A 24536-nucleotide genomic window follows, 5' to 3' on the forward strand; every position below is an offset into this window, starting at 1 on the left:
ATTTAATCCAAATCCTACTTTCTAAGTATGTCATGAAGCAGTTTCCGTCAAACTCTACTGATAGAACCTTATTTCAAACCATCATCTTCTGTTCCTCAGCTGGACTACTACAACCTCCTCCCATAGTGTGCCTTTTTGGTTTCTGATTTTACTCTTACCTCGTCTGCTCTCGACAGCGCCGTTAAGGTTACTTTTCTGAACTGTAAATCTAATCATGTTACTATTAATCTGCTTACAACCCTCTAACAACTCCCCACATCAAAAAGGCAGAGCAGGCTTCTTAGTATATTCAAGAGCCCTTATGACTGTGCCTTTCCCTACTTTGCCACTCACTTCTCATCATTTTCTCCATTCACCTCATCAGAGACATTATTTGCACCCCAAAGAAGAAGTCTCTGAACACTCACAGATCTTTCCCAGCTCCCTCCAAATAAACATGCTCTCCTCTCTGCCATTCCTCCCTCCTCGGCTGCCCACTGAACATTTCATTCCCTCTTCAAATTAAGTTCATCCCACATTATTTTTTAAAGATGTGATAATGGTATTACTGTTTATTTTTTTTTAAATCGTTATCTTTCAGAACTATATACTGAAATACTTATGAATGAAATGACGAGCAGAATTTGCTTCAAAACAATGTAAGAGGGAAGGAAATGCACAGGAGTAGAGATGAAATAAATTCAGTTATGTCTTCAACCAAGCTTCCACAGAACTTTGGCTAATAACACTTTCATAGCATTTAGCTCACCCAAGTGTACCCAAAATTTCCCAACATCTTTTCCCTTAGTGCTTCCAAAATGCTTTGTACATCCAGTTATATATCTTTTCACACTAAACTGTAATTATCTGCTTCTGTTTGTCTTCTCTCCAGGACTGTGAACTTTTAAAGTCAGAGACTTTCACTGTTTATCTCTAACGGCTAGCACAGTTCCTAGCTTATCGTGGCTTATCAATAAATGTTTGTGAATAAAGATACAAGAAAAAGTAAACATGGGCAAGAGTATAAAAATAATAGTTTATACACAATTCCTTTTTCTCATGTAAACATAAATTTGAAAAAAATAACATTTCTGAGGTAGAAAAACAATGGAAAAAGGTTTGGAGGCTGCCTGAGTAGATTCTGCTATGATGGGTTAAATAAGAAAATGTTTACGCCTCCTCTAAATTATTTCCTAACGTCCTTGAAATTGGTATGCAGTAATACTGCAAATTTTAGTAAATCACTGGAACTCTATTGCCTCTTCTGTCCACCAATAAGCACTATTTATCCCAAACTCTACTGCTCTGTAGTATTAACTTTGTACACACACACACATGAAGAAGGGCAATGTGAGAGTGGGGACTAGACATTTTGGAATAAAACACACTTGATTTCAAATGTTCACCCTAATGCTAGCTGGATGTGTAACTTTGGACAAGTTACTTAAATAGAGCCTCAGTTCCCCAATCTGTAAAACAGTGGTAACACCAACGTTATAAGGTTGCTATAATTAACAAATTATATAGTAAGTCCTGGCACAAAGATATTATTTATTGAAGGTTTACTATTACCTATTTTTATTGTTACCAACTTGTTACAAATCTCCAGCTAAATAATTCTTGGGATAAAAAAGCTTAAGTTTTAAAATTTTTTTAAAACTGTCTATATTGACTTGATAACAATCAAACCATAAACACAATCCTAAACATTTTTGCCCAAAAAGAGAACTTTATTAAAAACAAACCTCACCAAACAAACTTAATTATATCTTCTGATGGAAATGCCCACTGACTCAAGGGCCATTAGAAGATGGGTCTGATGAGTCTGAGAGCATTTTGCACACATTAGTACCTGAACTCTTTCTTGAAATATTAATTCAAATGGACTTAAATTTTATATATATATATATATGCTACTACACCAAAATAGTTCAACAAGCATTAGTTAAGAACTAACCAATCTAATGATATATCAACATTCAGCTTTTATAAAAGCAGTTGCATACTGCAGAACATGGTGTTTTGAATACAAGCTTATCTTAGTGAAAAGGTCTTTGACCTTAGAATATAAAAACAACTAAATGGAGAGAACACAGCTATGTTATTACCCCACACTCACTGTCATCAAAAAGTTTTATTAAAGTTATGGTCTGCACCAAGTAAAATTTCCAAGTTTACAATAAACATGTTAAAAATGTTGATAAACTTTCACTTAACCCAACTAGTTTAAAGGTTCCAAGATTAAATTATTTGCTATAATTTTTGTTAATGTTTGTCTTCTTTAAAACTGCTTAAAATAACTGAAAGCACATATTTTATTAAAATGTGTATTAGAAATGAAGCACCATAAAGGTTTACATTAGAACAGAGACTCTCTGCCAAGTGATCGGGCTTTGGCAGGAGAAGCCCCATACTCCAGAGGCATATTAGTTGTTTTCTTTGGTGTTACTATCAACAGTAAGCACACATACCCAAGTATGCTGGTTTTCCATAAGTACACACTATGTTGCCATAACTTGTTAATTTTGCTAAACCTTTAAAAACTCACTTATGGATTTTTGCCTGGCCTTTAAAATTCAGACTTTAATATTCAGGGTAGTAAATTTTACAAATTCACTACCCATTTCTGATAACATGAAAACAGTATAAGGATAGACATATAGATCAATGGAATAGAATTAAGAGTACAGCAATTCGGGCTTCCCTGGTGGCGCAGTGGTTGAGAGTCTGCCTGCCGATGCAGGGGACACGGGTTCATGCCCCAGTCCAGGAAGATCCCACATGCCGCGGAGCGGCTAGGCCCGTGAGCCATGGCCGCTGATCAGCGTTTTTTAGCAATAAAATATTTTTAATTAAGATATGTACATTTTTTTAAGACCTAAAGCACATGTAACAAACTACACTATAGTGTTAACATAACTGGGAAACCAAAAAAATTCATGTGACTCACTTTAGAGCGATATTTGCTTTACTATAGTGGTTTGGAATCAAACCCGCAATATCTCCAAGGTATGCCTGTTTAGGTAAACTGGATTTCATCAAAACTTAAAACTTGTACATCAAAGGACGCTATCAAAAAAGTGAAGACAACCAACAGAACAGGAGAAAATATTTGCAAATCACATATAAGGGATTTGCATCTAGAATATATCAAAAATTCTTTCAACTCAGTAAAAAAAGACAAATAACCCAATTTAAAAATGGGCAAAATGGGCGTCCCTGGTGGCACAGTGGTTAAGAATCCACCTGCCAATGCAGGGGACACGGGTTCGAGCCCTGGTCGGGGAAGATCCCACATGCCGCGGAGCAACTAAGCCCGTGCACCACAACTACTGAGCCTGCGTGCCTGAAGCCTGTGCTCTGCAACAAGAGAAGCCACCGCAAGGAGAAGCCCACACACCGCCACGAAGAGTAGCCCTCGCTCACCGCAACTAGAGAAAGCCCGCGCACAGCAACGAAGACCCAACAAAGCCAAATAAATATATTTTTTTTACAAAAGGGCAAAAGATCTGAACAGACATTTCTCCAAAGAATACATACAAATGGCCAATAAGCACGTGAAAAGACGCTCAACATCATTAACCATCAGGGAAATGTATATCAAAACCACAAGAGGATACCACACTTCATATCCACTAGGATGGCTATGACCAAAAAGTATTAACAAGTACTGGAGAGGATGTGGAGAAAATGGAATCTTCATTCACTGCTAGTGGGAATGTAAAATGGTGCAGCTGCTTTAGAAAACAGTCTGGCAGTTCCTCAAAAGGTTAAACATAGAATTACCATATGACCCAGCAATTCCACTCCCACATATATACTCAGAAGAGATGAAAACATATATCCAACAAAAACTTGTACACAAATGCTGATTGAAGTCCTAACTTGTACACAAATGTTGATTGAAGTCCTAACAGCCAAGAAGTGGAAACAACCCAAAAGTTTATTAACTGATGAAAAGACTAAAATGTATACCCATACAATGGAATATTATTCAGGAATGAAGTACTGATACATGCTACAACATAGACGAATGCTGAAAACATTATGCTAGGTGAAAGAAGCCAGACACAAAGCACCACATATTATAGGATTATCACTGATATGAAATGTCCAGAGTGGGCAAATACAGAAAGTAGATTAGGGCTTGCTTAGAGTTGGAGAGGATGGAGAGGGATAATATGAGTGATAGTTAAAGGATATGAGGTTTCTCCTTGGGGAGATGAAAAAATTTCTAAAATTGATCGTGAGGATGATTGCACAAGTTTATGAATATACCAAAAACCACTGAATTGCACACTTTAAACGGGTGAACAGTATGGTATGTGTATGAAAACCTATTACCAAAAAAAAAGTTTATTCCAAAACTTAAATTGAATCTAGGATTAGAAAGGAACACCTAACTTCCATTCATCTCCTACCTAACTGTCCTAATTAAAAGACATGAGAGATGTCAACAAGACCTAGAGTGACATTTCCTTGATCATATTAATATCAGAGGCACCCAAAGAATATTTTGTTTCCTGCAGCTGTTATAAGGCAGTGCCTGACTCATCATCACCAGATCTTCTCCAACTTTCCCTATTGTACAAACTGATGTTTCACAAAATAGCATCTTGACTATGCAGCTGCAGAGTGAAACTGTAGGAGGGTGAAGACCACTGCAAAGAAATTAGGGATGCCTGGCAGCTGTCTCAGATTCATGGAGAACTAAGAAACAATTTGAGTAACAAGTGGATGATTCAAACACTCCACCTTTCAGAGAGCCAGAAAACTCCTAAGTACCATAAAGCAGTGCCACCATATCTAGCCCGACCAGAACCAAGTAACAGCCACAGCTACTGGTAGGGAAGAAATGTGTCATTAATACCTTGGATGAGGCGTGATGTCCACAGACTTTCAGCTATAGCATTCATTTATTCAACAAATATTTCACATCTAATATGCCAAAGGATTTGATGGCGAATATACATAAGTAGCTAAGATGCAATAGACAGTTCCTGTCCTCAAGAAACATACAATCAATTTAGAAGCAATCACAACATCTAGAGAGCAAAGACTAGATGAAGAGGTCATCCTGACCTCAAAGGCAGCTATACTGTGACAAAGAATGTTTGTGCCAATGTACACTACCCATGACACTACTACTTGCTACTTTATCATCTTTTTTTTTTTTTTTTTTTGCGGTATGTGGGCCTCTCACTGTTGTGGCCTCTCCCGTTGTGGAGCACAGGCTCCGGACGCGCAGGCTCAGCGGCCATGGCTCACGGGCCCAGCCGCTCCGTGGCATGTGGGATCTTCCCAGACCGGGGCACGAACCCGTGTCCCCGGCATCGGCAGGCGGACTCTCAACCACTGCGCCACCAGGGAAGCCCTAAAATACGTATTTTACGTACATATATAAAATATACTAAAATACAGTACAAGAGCAGTTTGTGTCTATCTGTATTTACTTTTTCAGGAACATTAAAATCTATATCAATTAGCACAAACCCAGGGCCTGAAAAAAAAGATGACTATAAATAAAATTTTTAATAAAAATTTTGTAAGTCTGAGCTCTAATACAAGAATCTACTACACTATGTCAACCATTACTAACGAAACGTCTGGTTTTTTGGATGACTTTCTTGGAGGGTTGACTTCCTACAAGAGTAATAAAGGTAAAAGACAGTGTGCAGCTGAAGGTCGAACTAATGCCATGAACTTTACTCCTTAGCTAACAAGTTTAAGACAGAAAGGACAGAAAAGGGAAAGAGAAGTCAAGAACAGAGAGTGCTTTCTCAAGTATTTCACCAGATCCTCCTCCCCTCATAAAGCACAATGAACCCAATTCCCTCCTTTCTCCAGCCTTGCCCCTGGGTTGCCTAGTCGTGGGATAGAAAATCCGGTAGTTATATTTAAAAATAGCATTTTCATTTAAATAGTGCATCTTACATACAAACTTAGGTCTCCCAATCTCAGCTGGCCCCTGCAGTTCGTTCAGCAATCTGTAAGTTCTTAGCTTCCTGCCCTGGCCCATCCCCATACGACATAGGCTTTTCAACCCTTTGCCACTACCCTTCAACTCCCACCCAACCTCTGCAAGTCCTTCTATATTAGCAGGTGAATTTGCTACACAGAGAAAACAGCTCCCAACATTCAAACACTCCTTTTAAACTTACTGTCCCAGGCCCAGGCTCTCCAATTTTCCTGATCCTTAACTGCCTTCCTGTCTCGGAGAAGGGGACTCTTTCTCTCTAGGACTCACCTACCAGCCTTCCACCACTGCCCTGGACCCTACTCCGTTCCTCTGCTCTGGAACCTGCTCCAACTGTTAGCCCTTCCTATATCTTCAGTCTCTGTTCAACTGTTTGTGTCCTGCACCTGTAAACCTACATATATGCTCAACACACTTCCACCATCCATCCAACCATCAAAAGCTGTACTCTTGCTTCTTCTGTCCCTTCACTGACCAAAATGGCAATTTATACAAACTGCTTCACCTACTCCACCACTTCCACCAACTTCTCAATCCATTACAGCTTATCTCCTCTATCTCTTCTCCACTGGCCCATGCTTTATTGAAACTATTCTAATTAAGATACCAATAACTTTTTATACAATTTTTTAAGGTTACTTTCCATTTATAGTTATTACAAAATACTGGCTATATTCCCCATGTTGTACTATACATCCTTGAGCCTATATTACACCCAATAGTTATAATAATAAAAAATTTAAAAATTAAAAAAAATAAAGTTGCCTTCCCACAAAAATAAAACAAAAAGGATAATTAAAAAAAAAAAAAAGATATCAATGACCTCCTAACTGCCTAACGAAAAAGCCCACTCCCTCCTCAGTAACTAACACTCTTAGAAATTCTGCTTATCTTTGACAGTGTTAAAAACATTCTAAAGATTTTTCTCCTCTTCCTCTTCCTAAAACCTCCTGACTTTCATAGGCTCTCCTCTGCCTACTTCTTAAATGCCCAAAGGATCCATACTTGACACTCTTTTTTGACAAGCACTCTCTGGGGACCACCACCCATTTCCACATAGGGTACTACCTATATTCCGTTGTCCCATATTCCTTCCTCTAGTCACAAACTCTCTCAAAATCACCAAATTCATATTTTCAACTGCCTACAGAAAACATCCACCAGATTGTCCCCAGCAAGCAACCTAAACTTTTAACAGGTCCTGAAACATTTTCTTTCCACCAAATCTATTCCTCCTCCCAGGTAATGGCATAACCAGGCACCCAATCTCCCACGGCAGAAACCTTAGTGTCCTCCTTGAATTCTTTCTCCCTCAAATCCTTACCCCTATTCTATCTATCACCAAATCGCATTCATTTTACTTCCTGATCTCTCTTAAATCCAGCTCCCCTGCTCTACTCCCATTACTATGAAGGTACTTAGGATCTTCTTTATCTCATGTAGGAACCATTCCAACTTCTCTCATGTAGGAACCATTCCAACTTCTACTACCAGGATTACCTTCCTAAAATAAATTCAAACTTGAAACAGGATATTACATTTTTCCTTGTCAGAGTGGCAAAAATTAAAATGGAAAACAATACCCTATGTTGGTCAGAGTGTAGGGAAAGGGACATTCTCATAAACTTGGTGGAAGGAATTATATTAGGCAAAATACCGAGGCAAATATAACCAGACTTATAAATATGTATACCCTCTGATCCAGCAATATTATTTCTAGAAATTTATTTTAAGTAAATAAACAGAAAGTGCACAAAGATATGAGTACATCCTAAAGTTCCCATTATTCCCAACAGAAGCCAAGACCTTTTTGACATACTATATACCATTTGCCTAGAATGGCTCCCTCCTATCCATGTCCTTCTTCATCCTGCAAAACTAGGAACTCATCCTTGAGTTCAAAGGTCAGCAACTCCATTCTGTCTCCACAGCAATTTAGTCACACCTCTGCATCACAGTGTAACCTATCTTTCTCTCCCACTGTAGACTGTAAGCTCTCCAAGGACAATGGTTTGTGTAATTTTTTTTTCTTTTTGCGTTACGCAGGCCTCTCACTGTTGTGGCCTCTGCCATTGCGGAGCACAGGCTCCGGACGCGCAGGCTCAGCGGCCATGGCTCACGGGCCCAGCCGCTCCGCGGCATGTGGGACCTTTCCGGACCGGGGCACGAACCCGTGTCCCCTGCATCGGCAGGCGGACTCTCAACCACTGCGCCACCAGGGAAACCCTGTGTAATTTTTATTTAGCACATATCCATATTTGTACTATCTACAAAAACGTCTGACACATAGTAGGGGCACAGTAAACACGTGTTGAATGAAGGCATTTTCCTCCTCTTTACACGAAGAACTCTCTGATTTCCAAAATCTTAAGAACTTTTAAAAGGTATTTCCTGGGCTGCCCTGGTGGCGCAGTGGTTGAGAGTCCGCCTGCCGATGCAGGGGACACGAGTTCGTGCCCCGGTCCGGGAGGATCCCACATGCCGCGGAGCGGCTGGGCCCGTGAGCCATGGCCGCTGAGCCTGTGCATCCGGAGCCTTGTGCTCCGCAACGGGAGAGGCCACAACAGTGAGAGGCCCGCGTACCGCAAAAAAAAAAAAAAAAAAAGGTATTTCCTAAAATGCTGGTGGACTCCAATATTTTATATTAAATTCCTGTTTTATAACAGGTATTTAAGCAAAGCAAATGGTCTCGTGCATTTATATAAGCAAATAGTCTGTGAGTCTTTATTTGTCTGAAGTTTAGTTCCTAGAGGCATAATCAGAATTTCCACACTGGGTCAGAACTGTGGTCTATCCAACTGAGGATTAGGATCCTCAGGATCTCTGAAAGTGGTACCAAGAAATAAATTGTAAGAAGACATAGCTGTTCTCCCAGATGTTAGAGGTGTGTTCCAAAACACCTTACTTTTCTTCAATAACCTAGTATGAGTCCATCATACTTGAAATCATGTTTTGGAATATTTGTTTAAATACTATGCCAGAGCTCTCTTCCATGCTATCTGTTACATAAAGAGCATTTTACATAGTACATAGTACTACATAAGTAGTACTGTACATCCATATACAAGAATATAAGTAGTTTGGGTATATATTTTTCCTCTAAGTTGAACTCCTTTTAAGTTTCAAGAGGGTTCCTAATTCTAATGAAGGCTGGTAACAGCCTAATCACACCCTTCATGATTTCACAAAGTACAGTTCTAGTCCTTTCAATCTCTGATCTCTAGACTGAAGAAATCTCATCTTTCTACTGTGTCCTTACAGAGAAATGATTCTACTCTGTACCATTCCACTTTTCTTAATTTTGAGTTATCTCACAGGCTCCAAACTGAAACAACAATGAAGGAAGGTCCATGAGATTTAATTTTATAGAAGTCAAGAAAACTTCACCCCTGATATAAGTTAGACAGCCTTCAAAAACACCTTTGACAACCACTGTACCCCAAGACTTACAAGAAATCATAAGGTAGTCCTCACAGTTGCTTTTGTCGTCATCTTGCTGGTCCACAGGAATCCCATTGGCATCTATGACTGCTTCAGAGGCACAATCTGCTACCAATACTTCTTCTGACACTACGTCAGCTGTCAGAGGATCAGTGACGATCTCTGCCTCTACGACACTATCATGAACAATGTGTTCAACATGTCCAACATCAGACACATGTATGGATTCACTCGTCAAGACGTGTTCTGGCATAGACATTGAGGCTGAAGTAATATCAGAAGCTAAAACATCATCTGGGACTGTGCAATGTGCTAAAGAAACTTCTTCGGTTACATCTGAGTCCAGCACTTGCTCAGGAATGATGACCGTTTCAGATACATCTGCTTCTTCCATGATATCTGGACATTGAACATCTTCTATAACAACGTCCTCGATAACATCTTGGATTACAACTGAGTCTGGGTCATCAGGAACAAAGTTATGCACAGTTATGTCTGAATCCACAACATCTGAAACAAAAACAGTTTCTTGTACTTCCACAACAATTTGATCACCATCCATGTGTGTAGCATCAGCTCCTTAAAAAAAAAAAAAATTAAAATCACAAATTTCAGGTAGACATGCATGACTACCTCAATTAATATAAACGTTACTTAATTTCTACCAGGAAAACAAACTAGCTCCTCAGTTGTCTCAAACATTAAGATAGATTAAAGAAATAGAGATAATCTATTTTTGAATCATATCAGAAATAGAAATTCTTAATACAAGAACTTTTATACTCATCCCAAATCAATTAACAGGTAAGGAAATAAAAGAAAAACAAAGTAAATGAGGCAGTCACACACACAAAAATATATTCATGAAAGTAATATTCTAGGCTGACTAAAACTAAACCCATATGCATAGGTACTTAAGGGATGATTATAAAAATTAATAAGTAAAGCAACTTCAGGTGGCAAATATACCATTTTCCTTCATTATATGTTTTTCACTTCTTTCCCTTCTTGCTCCATCTCTCTTTCAACTCATATTTTTTTCTCCTGTCCATCTCTCCCATGTTTTCTTTTACTTCCCTTCATTTCCCCTTTCTCCTCCTTTGTTCTAGAACAATATCCCACCCATATCCTCCATTTATGATTATGGAAATTCAGAAACTATCCTCCGAATCTAGAATATAAAAAGAATCGGGCCATAAATAAAAAGAGGGCTAGAAGGCCACAGTTAAAGAGAAAGACAACTGGTTAAGGAGCCTCTGTAGACAGATAAAATGAATAAAAGTGCAGTTGCTCTGGAGCAATGGAAGGTGAGGTTAGTTGGAGTGGGGCCTGCCCCAACCTCACCAGGGTAGTCCGCCTCCATTCAGCTTCCTCCCATCCCCCCATATGCCAATCCCCCTGGCACTTCCTCAGAACATAAGAAACCCTACTCTAGTCCACTCTGCAGTTAACAAGTGAAGGTAGAGGGTTGAATCAATTGAAGCCCAGTGAGATTAAATGACTTCACCAAGATCACACAATTTGCACAGGTTATGGTGCTCAGTAAATACTACTCTGAATAAATGCCACAAATGAGAATCGAAATCAGATATCCTTGCCAAAAACATAATGTAAGATAAAATAAAACAAATCTGGTACCTTGGCTCCTGATCCAGAGAATAGCAAACAATATTTTATAAAAGTCTTACCTAAAAAGCTATTCAGTCCATTAGTGCTTCTGGATGTGACTCAGACCAGGCTGAGTCCAAGCAGCTGCCTAACTCAATGACTCTGTGTCAATGGCCAGGCCCTCAGAGAGACACATGGCTTTTTTTTTTTAAACAAACACAAATAATCAACAAGGGCCAAAGAACCTTTAAAAATGTAAGAAATCTTAAAGCCAGTTAATATCCATTTTATTTACACCTAGAAATAATAGAGAGTGCTTGCTTTAATTCCCACAGAACTTCTACAAAATGCTTTATACTGTTTTCAATATTCTCAATATTAACATCAAGCAATAGATCACTGTAATCTCCATTTTGCAGACATGAAGATGAAAGTATTTAGTGGCAAGAGTACTGGTTAGAAAAATCTAAATCAGAGAGCAGGATTTGGACACTTATTAGTTTTGTGACCTTGGGCAAGTCATTTAACCTCTGAGTTTCGGTTTCCTCATCAGTGAAATGAGGACAGTAGTATCTGCCATGCATACCTCACAGGACTGCTGTGATGATCAAATGGGAATATATGGGAAGTGTTCTGAAAAACTGTAATGAAAGGTTTCATTATTATTAGGACACATGAAAATGGAGGCCCTGGCAGATTAAGTGACTTGCTCAAAGATAAACAAACACCATAAGTGTTAACAATCAGGGCTAAAATGCAACAGCCGTTCAATCTACCCCTTAGCCCATGATCCAGGCTTGCTTGTGGCAACATTAAGCTAGTAAATGGTGTGCTTTTTTCTCCAAAGAGCTTAGTCTCTCTTTCAAGCACATTAATTATACTTCATGTTCTAAAGAAGAAAGAATCAAAACTTTGCATTTATCATTATCAAGCTGAAATTACCAAATGTGAGTCAAAAGACTATCCCAAATTGTTAAGAAAAATACACAAACCCCCAATAGACTTAGAGATTAAAGAAGAGTTAAAATTAAAAATCGCTAATATTTAATTTCCTGATAAAGTTAATTGCTATTTCTTTAGTATGCAATACAGTCATTTCAAGTCCAATGGAAAACTCATTAACGTTTTATTTATAAGGGTAGCTAATTAGTGTGATACAAAACCATTTTATATTACAAAACCTAGCATAATCACTTCACTATGTTATATAACTGGAACCATGAGTAATCCAAAATTGTGAATACTTTTTTCCTATTTTTAGAACTTCATAAACTTAATTCTCCTTGTACAGTTTGGGGAGTGAGGTAAGACTCCTTTTGCTAACTTGCGAGAGAGAGGATTTTAAAGTAGGATGGGGTCAGAATATGGAGGGCCTTAGGTTTATACTTTACCTGCCGGGTAATGGTCTATGTGGAAGAAAGTAGAATGAAGAGATGTAAGCAAGGAATATTTTCGAAGGGAGAACTTTAACAGGACTGAAGTAAACACTAAGGTTTTGATAATGTTGCTGTTACTGACAAGAATATGAGTGTTGGTTATGAGGGAGCCAAATTTTAAGGAGGGGAATAATAATATACTCACTTTAACATCTCTAAGCTTGATAGGATAACAAGATACCTAAGTGTAAATATCAATGACAGCGTCTAGCAATTTTTCCACTTGACAACCAACTCCAAATCTGGTAGGTGGGAAGTGGAACAACCCCAGTAGTTATACCTGTTGCATCAAAATATGAGTTTGGCTCTTGTGGTTGTAATTCAAGTCCATCTTCATCCATGGCCTTTAATTCTCATCAGTCACAGCTCCTAAATTAGGCGAAAAAGTAAACCAAGTATTACTTTTTTTAATATATGTATTAAAAAATGTCATCATACTATTTACATTTCTGAAACACCAAAAATTATGTGACAGATGAACATCTATCAAAAATGTGTCTATCTGAAATAAAAGGGAAAAGTTAAAATTAAATTGCCAAAAACATAATGATACATGGGCATCTATATGACAAGGAAAGGTGGATAAATCAAATAAGTCAGCTTTGCCTCGACTTTTTGAGATACTGCTTACATACATCATACATACATACGTACATACATACACACTGCAAACGTCTTGATGCATTCTGACACATGCATAAATCTGTGTAATCACTACTCTACCCAGATCAAGCCGGAGAACATTTCCAGCACCCCAGCACTCTGGTCTCCTCTCACTCTGTATACTCCTCACGCCCACAAGGGTAACCGGCTTTATTAAGGTTCAATTTATACTCTGTAGCTTATCGGGAGGAAATTCCTGCACAATTTTCATATTACTTCTCTGAATTTAATGTAGTCTGCTATTTTTCAACCAATACGCTAAACAACAGTTAAAGATTCGAAGTGCATAATTACAGTAAACACCCTTTGGGATTTCTGCCTAACTTACAATGACCTCTCAACTAATCCCCCAATCGGGCTTCCCTGGTGGCGCAGTGGTTAAGAATCTGCCTGCCAATGCAGGGGACACAGGTTCAAGTCCTGGTCCGGGAAGATCCCACATGCCGCAGAGCAACTAAGCCCGTGTGCCACAACTACTGAGCCTACGCTCTAGAGCCCGTGGGCCACAACTACTGGGGCCGCATGCCACAACTACTGAATCCCATGCACCTAGAGCCCATGCTCCGCAACAAGAGAAGCCACCACAATGAGAAGTCCACGCACAGCAACGAAGAGTAGCCCCCACTTGCCACAACTAGAGAAAGCCCGTACGCAGCAACGAAGCCCCGGTGCAGCCAAAAAAAAAAATATTTTTTTTAATAAATAAATAAGCCACACACACAAAAAAAATACAAAAAACTAATCCCCCAATCTAGAGAAGTAAATTCCTGCAGTGTATTTATACTCTCCTGGCCATAGTTGATTGGCACTAACTATAAAACGGTAAAAATAAGTTCATCTTTGAGCACAATAAAATCAAAGTCCTATCCCTGAGAATCGAAACCACGAGCAAAGGTCACTCAGTCTATCTTTCTCTGTCTCTGTCTCTCCCCTCTCCTCTCCTGGCGGCTGGAACATATGAGGTGAGGAAGGCCATTTTCCAACTTCAGCTTAGACTAGTGAGATAAAGTTTACAAGTAAATAATAAAAAGAGGGCTTCCCTGGTGGTGCAGTGGTTGAGAGTCCGCCTGCCGATGCAGGGGACACGGGTTCGTGCCCCGGTCCAGGAAGATCCCACATGCCGCGGAGCGGCTGGGCCCGTGAGCCATGGCCGCTGAGCCTGCGCGTCCGGAGCCTGTGCTCCGCAATGGGAGAGGCCACAACAGTGAGAGGCCCGCATACCGCAAAAAAATAATAATAATAAATAATAATAATAATAAAAAAAAGAATCCAGTGAATGCTCTGAGAAATAGAGGAGAGGGAGCAGGGAAGGGAGGCTTACCAATAATAGCTTTTTAGCTCCTGGTTCTAGACCTTTCTGAGGTCCAGCTACAGTCTACCTTGAGTTTTTGCAAGCCACCCCAATGACCTTACTGATTCCTTTTCTACTTAAGCCAAAAACTTACAACAAAAAAACCCAATCAAATAATATACTACTTAGTACTAATCATTGCTTCAAAGAGCACACATCAGGGATTAGGGCTTACTCATGTTGCGAATATTACATAAACCTCCTCCCTCACTGGTTTCCTTATCTCTACTTTCTCACTTTCTAATCCAACCTAAATGGTTCTATTAGATGCATCTTTCTTTTACTTTTATCATTTTTTGCTGATGATATAAGTGCCGCATGCTGCTTACTAAAATTTCAAATAACAACAAGAATCATTTTTCTAAAGCATCAGCCAGGTGATATCAGGCCTCTGTTCAAAAAATGTTTAATGGCTCCCTGCTGCCTGCAAATAAAGTTGAAACTCCTGCCATCTTCTAAGTTCCAGCTGCAAACTATCTTTCTCTCATTATCTTCCCTAACTCTCCTTCAGGCACCTTGCCTGACCACCATATGAACACACTTCAACCAAACAAAAATGCCCCATGTCCACATAACACCCAAACTCTATATTTGCCTCAGGGTTTCTTCTACCCAGAACACCTTTCCCCTATCATCTCTGCTTGGATCTTCCCCCAAGTCCCCTTCCCCACACACACAAGAAGAAAAAGCTGAAAATAATCTCTCCCCCCTCTGAATTTCTATAGCACTTTATCTTTTTTCCCTGACTCTACTTGTTGGCTGTAAATTATGATTATTTATGTCTTATTTTCAGATGCCAAACTTGCATTTATATACATATATATACTCCTTAATGAAATATCCATGAGAAACTCAATTAATGTTAATATAAAAAACAGATTTTCAGCTTGTCAACTCTGAGACATATTCTATTCATTTTCAGGAAAGAGCATGTTTGACGTTATTTACTCAAAGTGCTTCAAACAAAAGGACCAAAAAACAAAAAAAAATTTCAACTATAAAAAATGGAAAATGTACATGCTCTGAATAAGCTGTCACTGCTCTCTCCCCATCAAAATCACCTATAGCCATAACCCTTTCTCCCCTTTTAAAAATGTAATTACAAAATGATAAACATAAGCTAATTTTCTAAGCATAATGGCATAGTATACATGAAATCAAGCCAATTTAGAAGGCAATAAATGGGGTTCCTTAAGGTATTTAAGGCTCCTCTCCCCAATTTCCCTACATAAACCCAAACCCATCAACTCTAAGAATTCTCCACCTGCACAATAACTCCTTTTCTCAGCTTTTCTACTAGAGTTTGATGGATAATCCCCTCGATTTTGAAATTCTCTCCTACCTCAGTTTAAGTGACATCCTATTCCTCTTCCCATCTTCCCAACTGCTGTTTACTCTGCTGCTCCTCTCCCACTACTGCAACCCTGCCCAGGGTGGGACACTCAGCCCTCTTCTCTTCTTTTTCTTTATTCCAGGGTTTCAACTAGCATTTACACAAAGATGATTCCCCAAATCCACATACTCAGGGTAGTACCTAACACTTCCACCAGACTGTCTGCTGAACATCTTTTTTTGTTTTTTTTTTTGGCGGTGGGTGCTGCGTTGGGTCTTCGTTGCTGTGCGCGGGCTTTCTCTAGTTGTGGCAAGTGGGGGCTACTCTTCGTTGCAGTGCGCGGGCTTCTCACTGCAGTGGCTTCTCTTGTTGTGGAGCACGGGCTCTAGGCGCCCAGGCTTCAACAGTTGCAGCACGTGGGCTCAGTAGCTGCTGCACGCGGGCCCTAGAGCACAGGGGCTTCAGTAGTTGCAGCGCCTGGGCTCAGCGCTGCAGCACGTGGGTTCAGTAGTTGTGGTTCGAGGGCTGTAGAGCGCAGGCTCAACAGTTGTAGCGCACGCGCTTAGTTGCTCCACGGCATACGGGATCTTTCCGTACCAGGGATCGAACCCATGTCCCCTGCATTGGCAGGCAGATTCTTAACCACTATACAACCAGAGAAGTCCCATGCTGAACATTTTCATCAGGAGAAAACCTTGCTTTCTCCTGACATGACCACTAAGGCCTTTTCCTTCTTCCCTGCTTATATTCCGTCAGGTTGTCAGACTGTCCCTCCCTTCTCCACAACTTCCCAGGAATCTGTCCCTTTTTACTCCCACTGTCACCATTCTCAGCTTCATATTTCCTGATCCCCAGGGAACAAAAATAGCCTCTCAACTGGCCTTTCGCTTTCTGCCACTCCCACAACAAATGACCAGGAACCTACAACTAAGGGCTGGTGCCAAATGCCAGGGCATTGCTGCAATCTGTGGGCAGACTAATCCTCGGAAGTACTGCTTTGATCATGGCACTCCCCTGCTCAGAAAGCTTCGGCAGTTCCCCAAAATTCAGGGTGCTCTAAAATATTAACCCAAGCTACCATAACACACTTATTTCCCAACATTTCACATCATACCCATTTCCTAACAGATATTCTGGCCCAAATGGAGGGTGTCCACTCACCTTATTTTGACTCAGGTAAGCAATAGTTGTTCAACAAACAGTTTTGACTGGTTATTTTTCCTTCTATTTTGTCATTATAAAAACTCAAATCAGAAAAAAACATGTTTTGAACTTCTAAGCAGAGATGACTATACTTCAACTTTGTAATCCCTGTGGGGTTAGAAGTAAATCTCTCTCACAACCAGAATGAAACCAATGTTCTTAGGATAGAACCTACTCAGGAAAGTTCTCAGGACTGTCATAAAGTAAGGGTGGGGAGCGCAAGCTGATGATGTAATGCAAAGTGCCCCTTCCTTTGCTGCAAGAACCAAGCCCAGAGAACAGTTGAATCTGAAGACAAATAAGCAGACCCATTCAGAGAACCAAGAACCTAACGCTGTGGGCGAACACATACTAATGTTCAGTCTGATTATCAAATGCCCCCAAAATACTTCTGGGACGTCACTCTCACCTTAAGCTCCGTAAAATATTCCCTTCCCAGATGCAGGAGTCATGATTCTAAAAATGCTATGGAAGAATTCACAACAGAAAAACGTACCATTTTAAGGGAAATACCGGTTTGAGAGAAACTCAGAAAATTCACAATAATTGTCTTCAATTCTTCAAAATAAAGCAATAAAAATACCATGCCAAGTTAATAGCTATAGCAGTGGCATTTTATCTGTCTTAAATCTGGGATAATGAATATAATTTGTTTTTTTTTAACATCTTTATTGGAGTATAATTGCTTTACAATGGTGTGTTAGTTTCTGCTTTATAACAAAGTGAATCAGTTATACATATACACGTATGTTCCCATATCTCTTCCCTCTTGCGTCTCCCTCCCTCCCACCCTCCCTATCCCACCCCTCTAGGTGGTCACAAACCACCTTGCTGATAATATATCTTTTGATGCCTAGACACTTTCACGATCTCCCTCTCGGGGAAGGTGGCTTATATTTTCACTTTGCTTTTTGTCATAAGCATACAAGAATCATTTGTCTGCTTTTGGTCTTCCCAAAACTCCATGCCTTTTAATTTTATGACTTGACTCTAGTTCCTCTCCTTAAGCCATGCTCAGAAAACCAAACTGTATCGTACAGATTAGATGGAATTGCTCAAGCTACAGGAAACAGAAACAAAAGCAGATCCACCTGTAACAGAATTTTTCTTAGAAGGAAACTGGAACTGGTGAAAATTTACACTTAAAGCCTGATTAATATCTTCCCTCTTAAGCTATGAATTTTTTCCCACATTGTTCAATGTGGGAAATGCAGCTATCATTTCTTCAGATATCTAATTTTCAAATCTGGAATGCTATTTCACTTCTCTTACCAATTCAGCCCTTAAATGTCTCACAGTCATCCACTCTTAAATTCATCATGTCCCCTTTATTTTCACTGCTACCACTCTAACAAGCTCTGGTGGTCTTACATCCAGAACCCAGTGGGAATCTTCCAATCAAAAGATTTGAGTCCTTCTTGAACTCAAGAAATTTTCTTCTGTTTCAATACTTGCTTCCATTTTCTCTGTTCATTCTTACTAGAATTTCCATTATAGGATGTAAGAACTCCTAAATCTAGCCTCCATATTGCTTTAACTTCTTCTCCTGTATTTTCTTTGTCTTTCTATTACATTCTCAGAATCCCTAAACTCTTCCTTCTAAGCTAATTTGATCTTCACTCCATCTACTGAATTTTTACTTAAAAGATCATGTTTTAATTCCAAAATAAACTTAGTTTCTTTTTCACAGCAATCTTTTTTTCAGTGGATACTGTATCTTCTCAAATATCTCTGAGGATTTTAAAGTTTATTCTGTACCCTATATTAACCTGTCTCCTCTGCTGTTTCACTACTCAGTTTGTTGAATTTGGTGCCTCTCTTTCAGACTGATGGTTTTCCTCAAAAGCACGGTTCTTACAGGTTGTCCATTCATATTTGTAGATGAAGGTCTAGAGTTACATTCTGATAGCTGGGCTGTATTTCCTCAGCCCAAGTGAGAATCCCTGTTTACCTAGCAATGAACCTAAGTTCTGACCAAAGGAGTCCTGTCTAGAATGCGGTCAAGGGAGACAAAGGAACCATGTAACTAGCCAGGCTTTCCTTTATGGTGGATGAGTAGCCCATCTTGCAGGTACTGGAGGTCCGATATCCCTCAGGATACCACAAGCTACCTAAAGCACTGCCCTTAACTTTCTCCCCACAGTACCCACTTTGGAATTTCCTATAGATGAATTTGCAATTCAGAGAGCCAAATTTTTGGCATTAGCTCAGGAGGAAAACCACTAGAGACATCTATACTGATAAGTAAAAGGCTTGGCTTTCCATAACTTTAATGATCTGGCTGTGCCCATGGCTTGCTCTTTATCCTAGGATGTTCCCACTTTTGACACTGGGGAAAAGACAGAATGACAATTTTGGGATGGTCCTTCCAACTTTCCAAATAGGGCCACAGGTTCACTAAGCTCGCTAGGGCTTTGCCATTAACTGATTCCCAATTGCTTTATTCAACCAGAAATTCATCATATTCTGGTCTACAAGTGGCATACCTCTCAGGTTTTCTTTTTTCTCTGAATTTTTATACTTCTTCCTCAATGTGATTTCAAAAGGAAGTAAAAATAAATGTATGTCTTCTCTAGTCTATCTTGAATTTGAAGTCATTATGAATTTGTATGTCAAAACAGCATGGAAATATGTAAAAGCAAAAAAACTATGATAGAAACTGAAAAAAAATCAATAGTAGTGAAAAGTTACAACTCTTATCAACACCTGACAGATCAAACATTCAAAAAATAAGGAAATATATATATAATTAATAAGATTAAGTTAATAGCTTTAATTAAAATTCTACTCCCTAATACAATACTTTATTTTCAAAAAACTTTGCCCACCCTCTGTGCCAAGAAGAGGAAGAGAAAATGCTTCCTGTTGTAAATGTCAGAGCCCCGTCCTTCCTTGCCCTGTCCTACTTGGAACTTTTGTACACTTTGCTCAAAAATTCAATGCCAAGTTTTTGTTACAGATTAGTTTTTTCCATAAAACCATTTGAGCCAATCAGTAATTTCAAGGTTTTGTTTGTTTAAAGTCTAAGAGTTCGAACTTCCAAAATCTATTACAATTTGGTCCTAAAACTAACACAACATTGCAAATTAACTATACTTCAAATTTTATAAAAATTTTTTTAAAGAGCTTTTAAATAGGAAATAAAATATTTGGACCTAAAATGACAAGCCTTCTTAAAGTCTTATTTTTCCAAAGCCCCTATTCACGTTCAGATTAAGAGTTGCCAAAATACCTAAATGTCCATTGACAGATGAATGGATAAAGAAAATGTGATATATACATACAGTGGGATATTATTCAGCCTTAAAATTCCATCGTTTGTGACAAGATGGATGGAAGAGGACATTATGCTAAGTGAAATTAGCCAGATACAGGAAAAAAAAACCATTCTGCGTGACCTCACTTATATGTGGACTCTAAAACAAACTCAGAGAAGCAGAGAGTAGAATGGTAGCTCCCAGGGGTTAAAAAGGAAGAGAAGTTGGAGAGATAATGTTCAAAGGATACAGAGTTCTGGAGATCCTCTATATGGCATAGTGTCTATAGCTAACAATACTGTACTGCACACTTAAATTTTGCTAAAAGGGTACATTTTATGTTAAGTGTTCTTACTAAGATGGAGAAGGAGAGGGAGAAGGAGGGGAAGAGGAAGAAGAGGAAGAAGAAGACAACGATGATGACAGGGTGGGAGTAAACTTTGTGAGGTGATGAATGTTTATGGCTTTGCTGGTGGTGATGATTTCTCAGGTGTATACTTATCCCCAAACTCATCAAATGTATACATTAAATGTGTAAAGCTTTTATATGTCAATCATACCTCAACAAAGTGCTTTAAAAATAAAAAATGTAAAGAAAATTTTTAAAGAGTTGCCAAAACACCCTCTGAAGTTAGTTGCATTGATGTGCTACAAACACTAAGCACTACACTTTTTAAATGCCTTTGTCTTTAAGACTGTAGCTTGATGTTAGGAAATACATACCCTTTTTTTCTTTATATATACTTTTTTTTTTTAATTTTTGGTTGCATTGGGTCTTCGTTGCTGTGCGCGGGCTTTCTCTAGTTGCGGCGAGTGGGGGCTACTCTTCGTTGCGGTGCGCGGTCTTCTCATTGCAGTGGCTTCTCTTGTTGCAGAGCATGGGCTCTAGGCATGCGGGCTTCAGTGGTTGTGGCACGCAGGCTCAGTAGCTGTGGCTCATGGGCTTAGTTGCTCTGCGGCATGTGGGATCTTCCCGGACCAGGGCTCGACCCTGTGTCCCCTGCATTGGCAGGCGGATTCTTAACCACTGCACCACCAGGGAAGTCCCAAGAAGTGCATACGCTTTCTACCTAGTTTTTGTTATGTAAAGTAGTACGGCCTCCTTTATGTAATATTGCTATTTAATGTACTCAATAACTTATCCATGTTCATTACATAAAACTCTACTGTATATCATAATGTCTAACAAATCTCCTTGGATCACTCTTTTTGAAGTTTTAAAAAAATAGTTTAGTTTATCAGCTTTTGCTGACACTCTGAACAGAAATCCTACTCACATGATTCCCTCTAATAACCACCTTTAGGTGAGGTATACTGGAGTGGACTTTGTGAAACACTTGATGTGATCAAAGGATGGAGACTGTTTTGACATAATATGGAGGTTAATTTAAACTACACAATACACAGAAGAGTTAAACTAAATAAAACAGTCAGGGGAAATTTTTAAAAGGTTAATTTCTGGGCTTCCCTGGTGGCGCAGTGGTTAGGAATCCACTTGACAGTGCAGGGGACACGGGTTTGAGCCCTGGTCCGGGAAGATCCCATATTCTGCGGAGCAACTAAGCCCGTCCACCACAAATACTGAGCCTGCGCTCTAGAGCCCATAAGTCACAACTACTGAAGCCCGCGCGCCTAGAGCCCGTGCTCCGCAACAAGAGAAGACACCACAATGAGAAGCCCTGCTTGCCACAACTAGAACTAAGTGGTCACACAGCACTGAGCTGATATCCCTGTGCGATGCAGCTGCTTCCAGCTAGCTAGCTATTTTACATTTGGTAATGTATATATGTCAATGCTACTCTCTCACTTCGTCCCAGCTTACCCTCCGCCGCCCCCCCCCCGCCCCGTGTCCTCAAGTCCATTCTCTACGTCTGGGTCTTTATTTCTGACCTGCCCCTAGGTTCGTCAGAATCTTTTTTTTTTTTTTATTCTATATATATGCACCAAAATAGTAACCTAATACCCTACACTTTCCCTCACCTACATGAACACACATGCTTCCTATTATTGCTCTTCCTAAATACATCACTTTGGGTCTGTTAGGCTCTGTAAATTCAATGCTGACACTAACAATGTTTTCTGTACATTTTAAATACTGGCAAGAATATAATATCAGGCCTTTCAACAACTGTAACAAAATTTTTAAACTGACATTTACAAAGTTATGGAGCATTTTTACACTGATCCTCTGCTAATACAATTAGCAGTATATTTTGTACCTATAACTTAATAAATCCTTTAATCATAAAACAAACAAAAAAAGAACAGGCTGGACAATGAAAGGGCTGGCTTGCAATACACCTGCAGACCTGCTCCTTTTTTTCTTTCTCTGTTTGCTCATCTTTTTTTTCCAGTTTTACTGAGATATAACTGACATTCCATATTCTATAAGTGTAAGATGTATAACATAATGATTTAACTTACATACACCATGAAATGACTACCGTAATAGGTTTAGTGAATATCCATCATCTCATATAGATACAACATTAAAGAAACAGAAAAAAAATTCTTCTCCTTGTAATGAGAACTCTCAAGATTTACTCTTAACAACTTTCAAATATAACATAGAGCAGTGTTAATTACCTTCATCATACTGCACATTACATCTCTAGTATTTATTTATAACAGGAAGTTTGTACCTTTTGACTACCTTCATCTAATCCCCCCTCCCCTGCCCACCTATTTCTCACATGACCAACAATGGGCATGCTCCACTGAGTATCAGCGCCAGGTAGAGTATCAGCAGCATTAATCCCATGATCATTCTCTGGAGCAAAGCTAGGGAATCAGCTAATTTACATTGCACTCCCCGCCACCCCGCCCCAACAAAATCCATGCCTGCTTTTTTCAGGGATTTGGGGAGATAGGAAACTACTACTAGATAATAATCTAAAAGAGAGGAGGAAACTGGGGGGAAGCACAAACATACATAATTTGAAATAAAGAAAAAAACACATAGATACAGGAAAAGTAAAAAACTTGTAAGAAAACAGTCTATAATTCTATGCTAGCACACTGAAGAGAAATGTTAATTTACAAGCATTAACTCAATAAGAGATAGAGAACCCAATCACCAGAAAATGGGGGGCGGGGAAGATGTCTGTTACCCTTTCAATAAGCTCTAGGCTTTTCCCAAAGCTAGCTGAACACAGGAGGAAAGCCTCCTCAATTCTTTTTACAATACGAATTTACCATTTTTTGAAAACACAATGATCCAAAACCTATGGGAGGCAGCAAAAGCAGTTCTAAGAGGGAGGTTTATAGCAATAAAAGCCTACCTCAAGAAACTAGAAAAATCTCAAATAAACAATCTAACCTTACACCTAAAGGAACTAGACAAAGAAGAAAAAACAAACCCCAAAATTAGTAGAAGGAAATAAACCATAAAGATCAGAACAGAAATAAGTGAAATAGAAACAAATAAAACAATAGCAAATATCAATAAAACTAAAAGTTTGTTCTTTGAGAAGATAAACAACATTGATAAACCTTTAGCCAGACTCATCAAGAGGGAGAGGACTCAAATCAATAAAATTAGAAATGAAAAAGGAGAAGTTACAACAGACGCTGCAGAAATACAAAGCATCCTAAGAGACTACTACAAGCAACTCTATGCCAATAAAATGGAAAACCTGGAGGAAATGGACAAATTCTTAGAAAGGTATAACCTTCCAAGACTGAACCAGGAAGAAACAGAAAATATGAACAGACCAATCACAAGTAATGAAATTGAAACCGTGATTAAAAATCTTCCAACAAACAAAAGTCCAGGACCAGATGGCTTCACAGGTGAATTCTATCAAACATTTAGAGAAGAGCTAACACCCATCCTTCTCAACCTCTTCCAAAAAACTGCAGAGGAAGGAACGCTCCCAAACTCATTCTATGAGGCCACCATCACCCTGATACCAAAACCAAAGATACTACAAAAAAAGAAAATTACAGACCAATATCACTCATGAATATAGATGCAAAAATCCTCAACAAAATAATAGCAAACAGAATCCAACAACACATTAGAAGGATCATACACCATGATCAAGTGGGATTTATCCCAGGGATGCAAGGATTCTTCAATATACGCAAATCAATCAATGTGATATACCATATTAACAAATTGAAAAGGAAAAACCATATGATCATCTCAATAAACGCAGAAAAAGCTTTTGACAAAATTCAATACCCATTTATGATAAAAAACTCTCCAGAAAGTGGGCATAGAAGGAACCTACCTCAACATAATAAAGGCATATACGACAAACCCACAGCAAACATCATTCCCAAT

At 39.1% G+C, this 24536-nt stretch overlaps 1 protein-coding gene across 6 annotated transcripts in view; it reads right to left on the minus strand.

The window, feature by feature from the left end:
- The window catches only part of ZFX (zinc finger protein X-linked), a 65068-nt gene that overhangs the window by 16346 nt on the left and 24186 nt on the right, over nt 1-24536 (minus strand). For 5 of the 6 annotated variants that reach the window (XM_089904666.1, XM_089904670.1, XM_022560438.2 and 2 more), the window contains exons 2-3: nt 12722-12810; nt 9407-9976 (exon numbers count right to left, since the gene is read on the minus strand). In XM_089904666.1, coding sequence (XP_089760792.1) covers nt 9407-9976; nt 12722-12782 — 631 coding nt within the window. In that variant the 5' untranslated portion in view covers nt 12783-12810. Of the gene's footprint in view, nt 1-9406; nt 9977-11591; nt 11647-12721; nt 12811-24536 lie in introns of those variants that run through there. The other variant, XM_022560439.3, reaches the window with a different exon arrangement.

The sequence above is a fragment of the Delphinapterus leucas genome, chromosome X (genome assembly GCF_059928025.1).
Source record: "Delphinapterus leucas isolate spDelLeu-1000000601 "Yukka" chromosome X, BTC_Dleu_Yukka2, whole genome shotgun sequence".
NCBI lineage: Eukaryota > Metazoa > Chordata > Mammalia > Artiodactyla > Monodontidae > Delphinapterus > Delphinapterus leucas.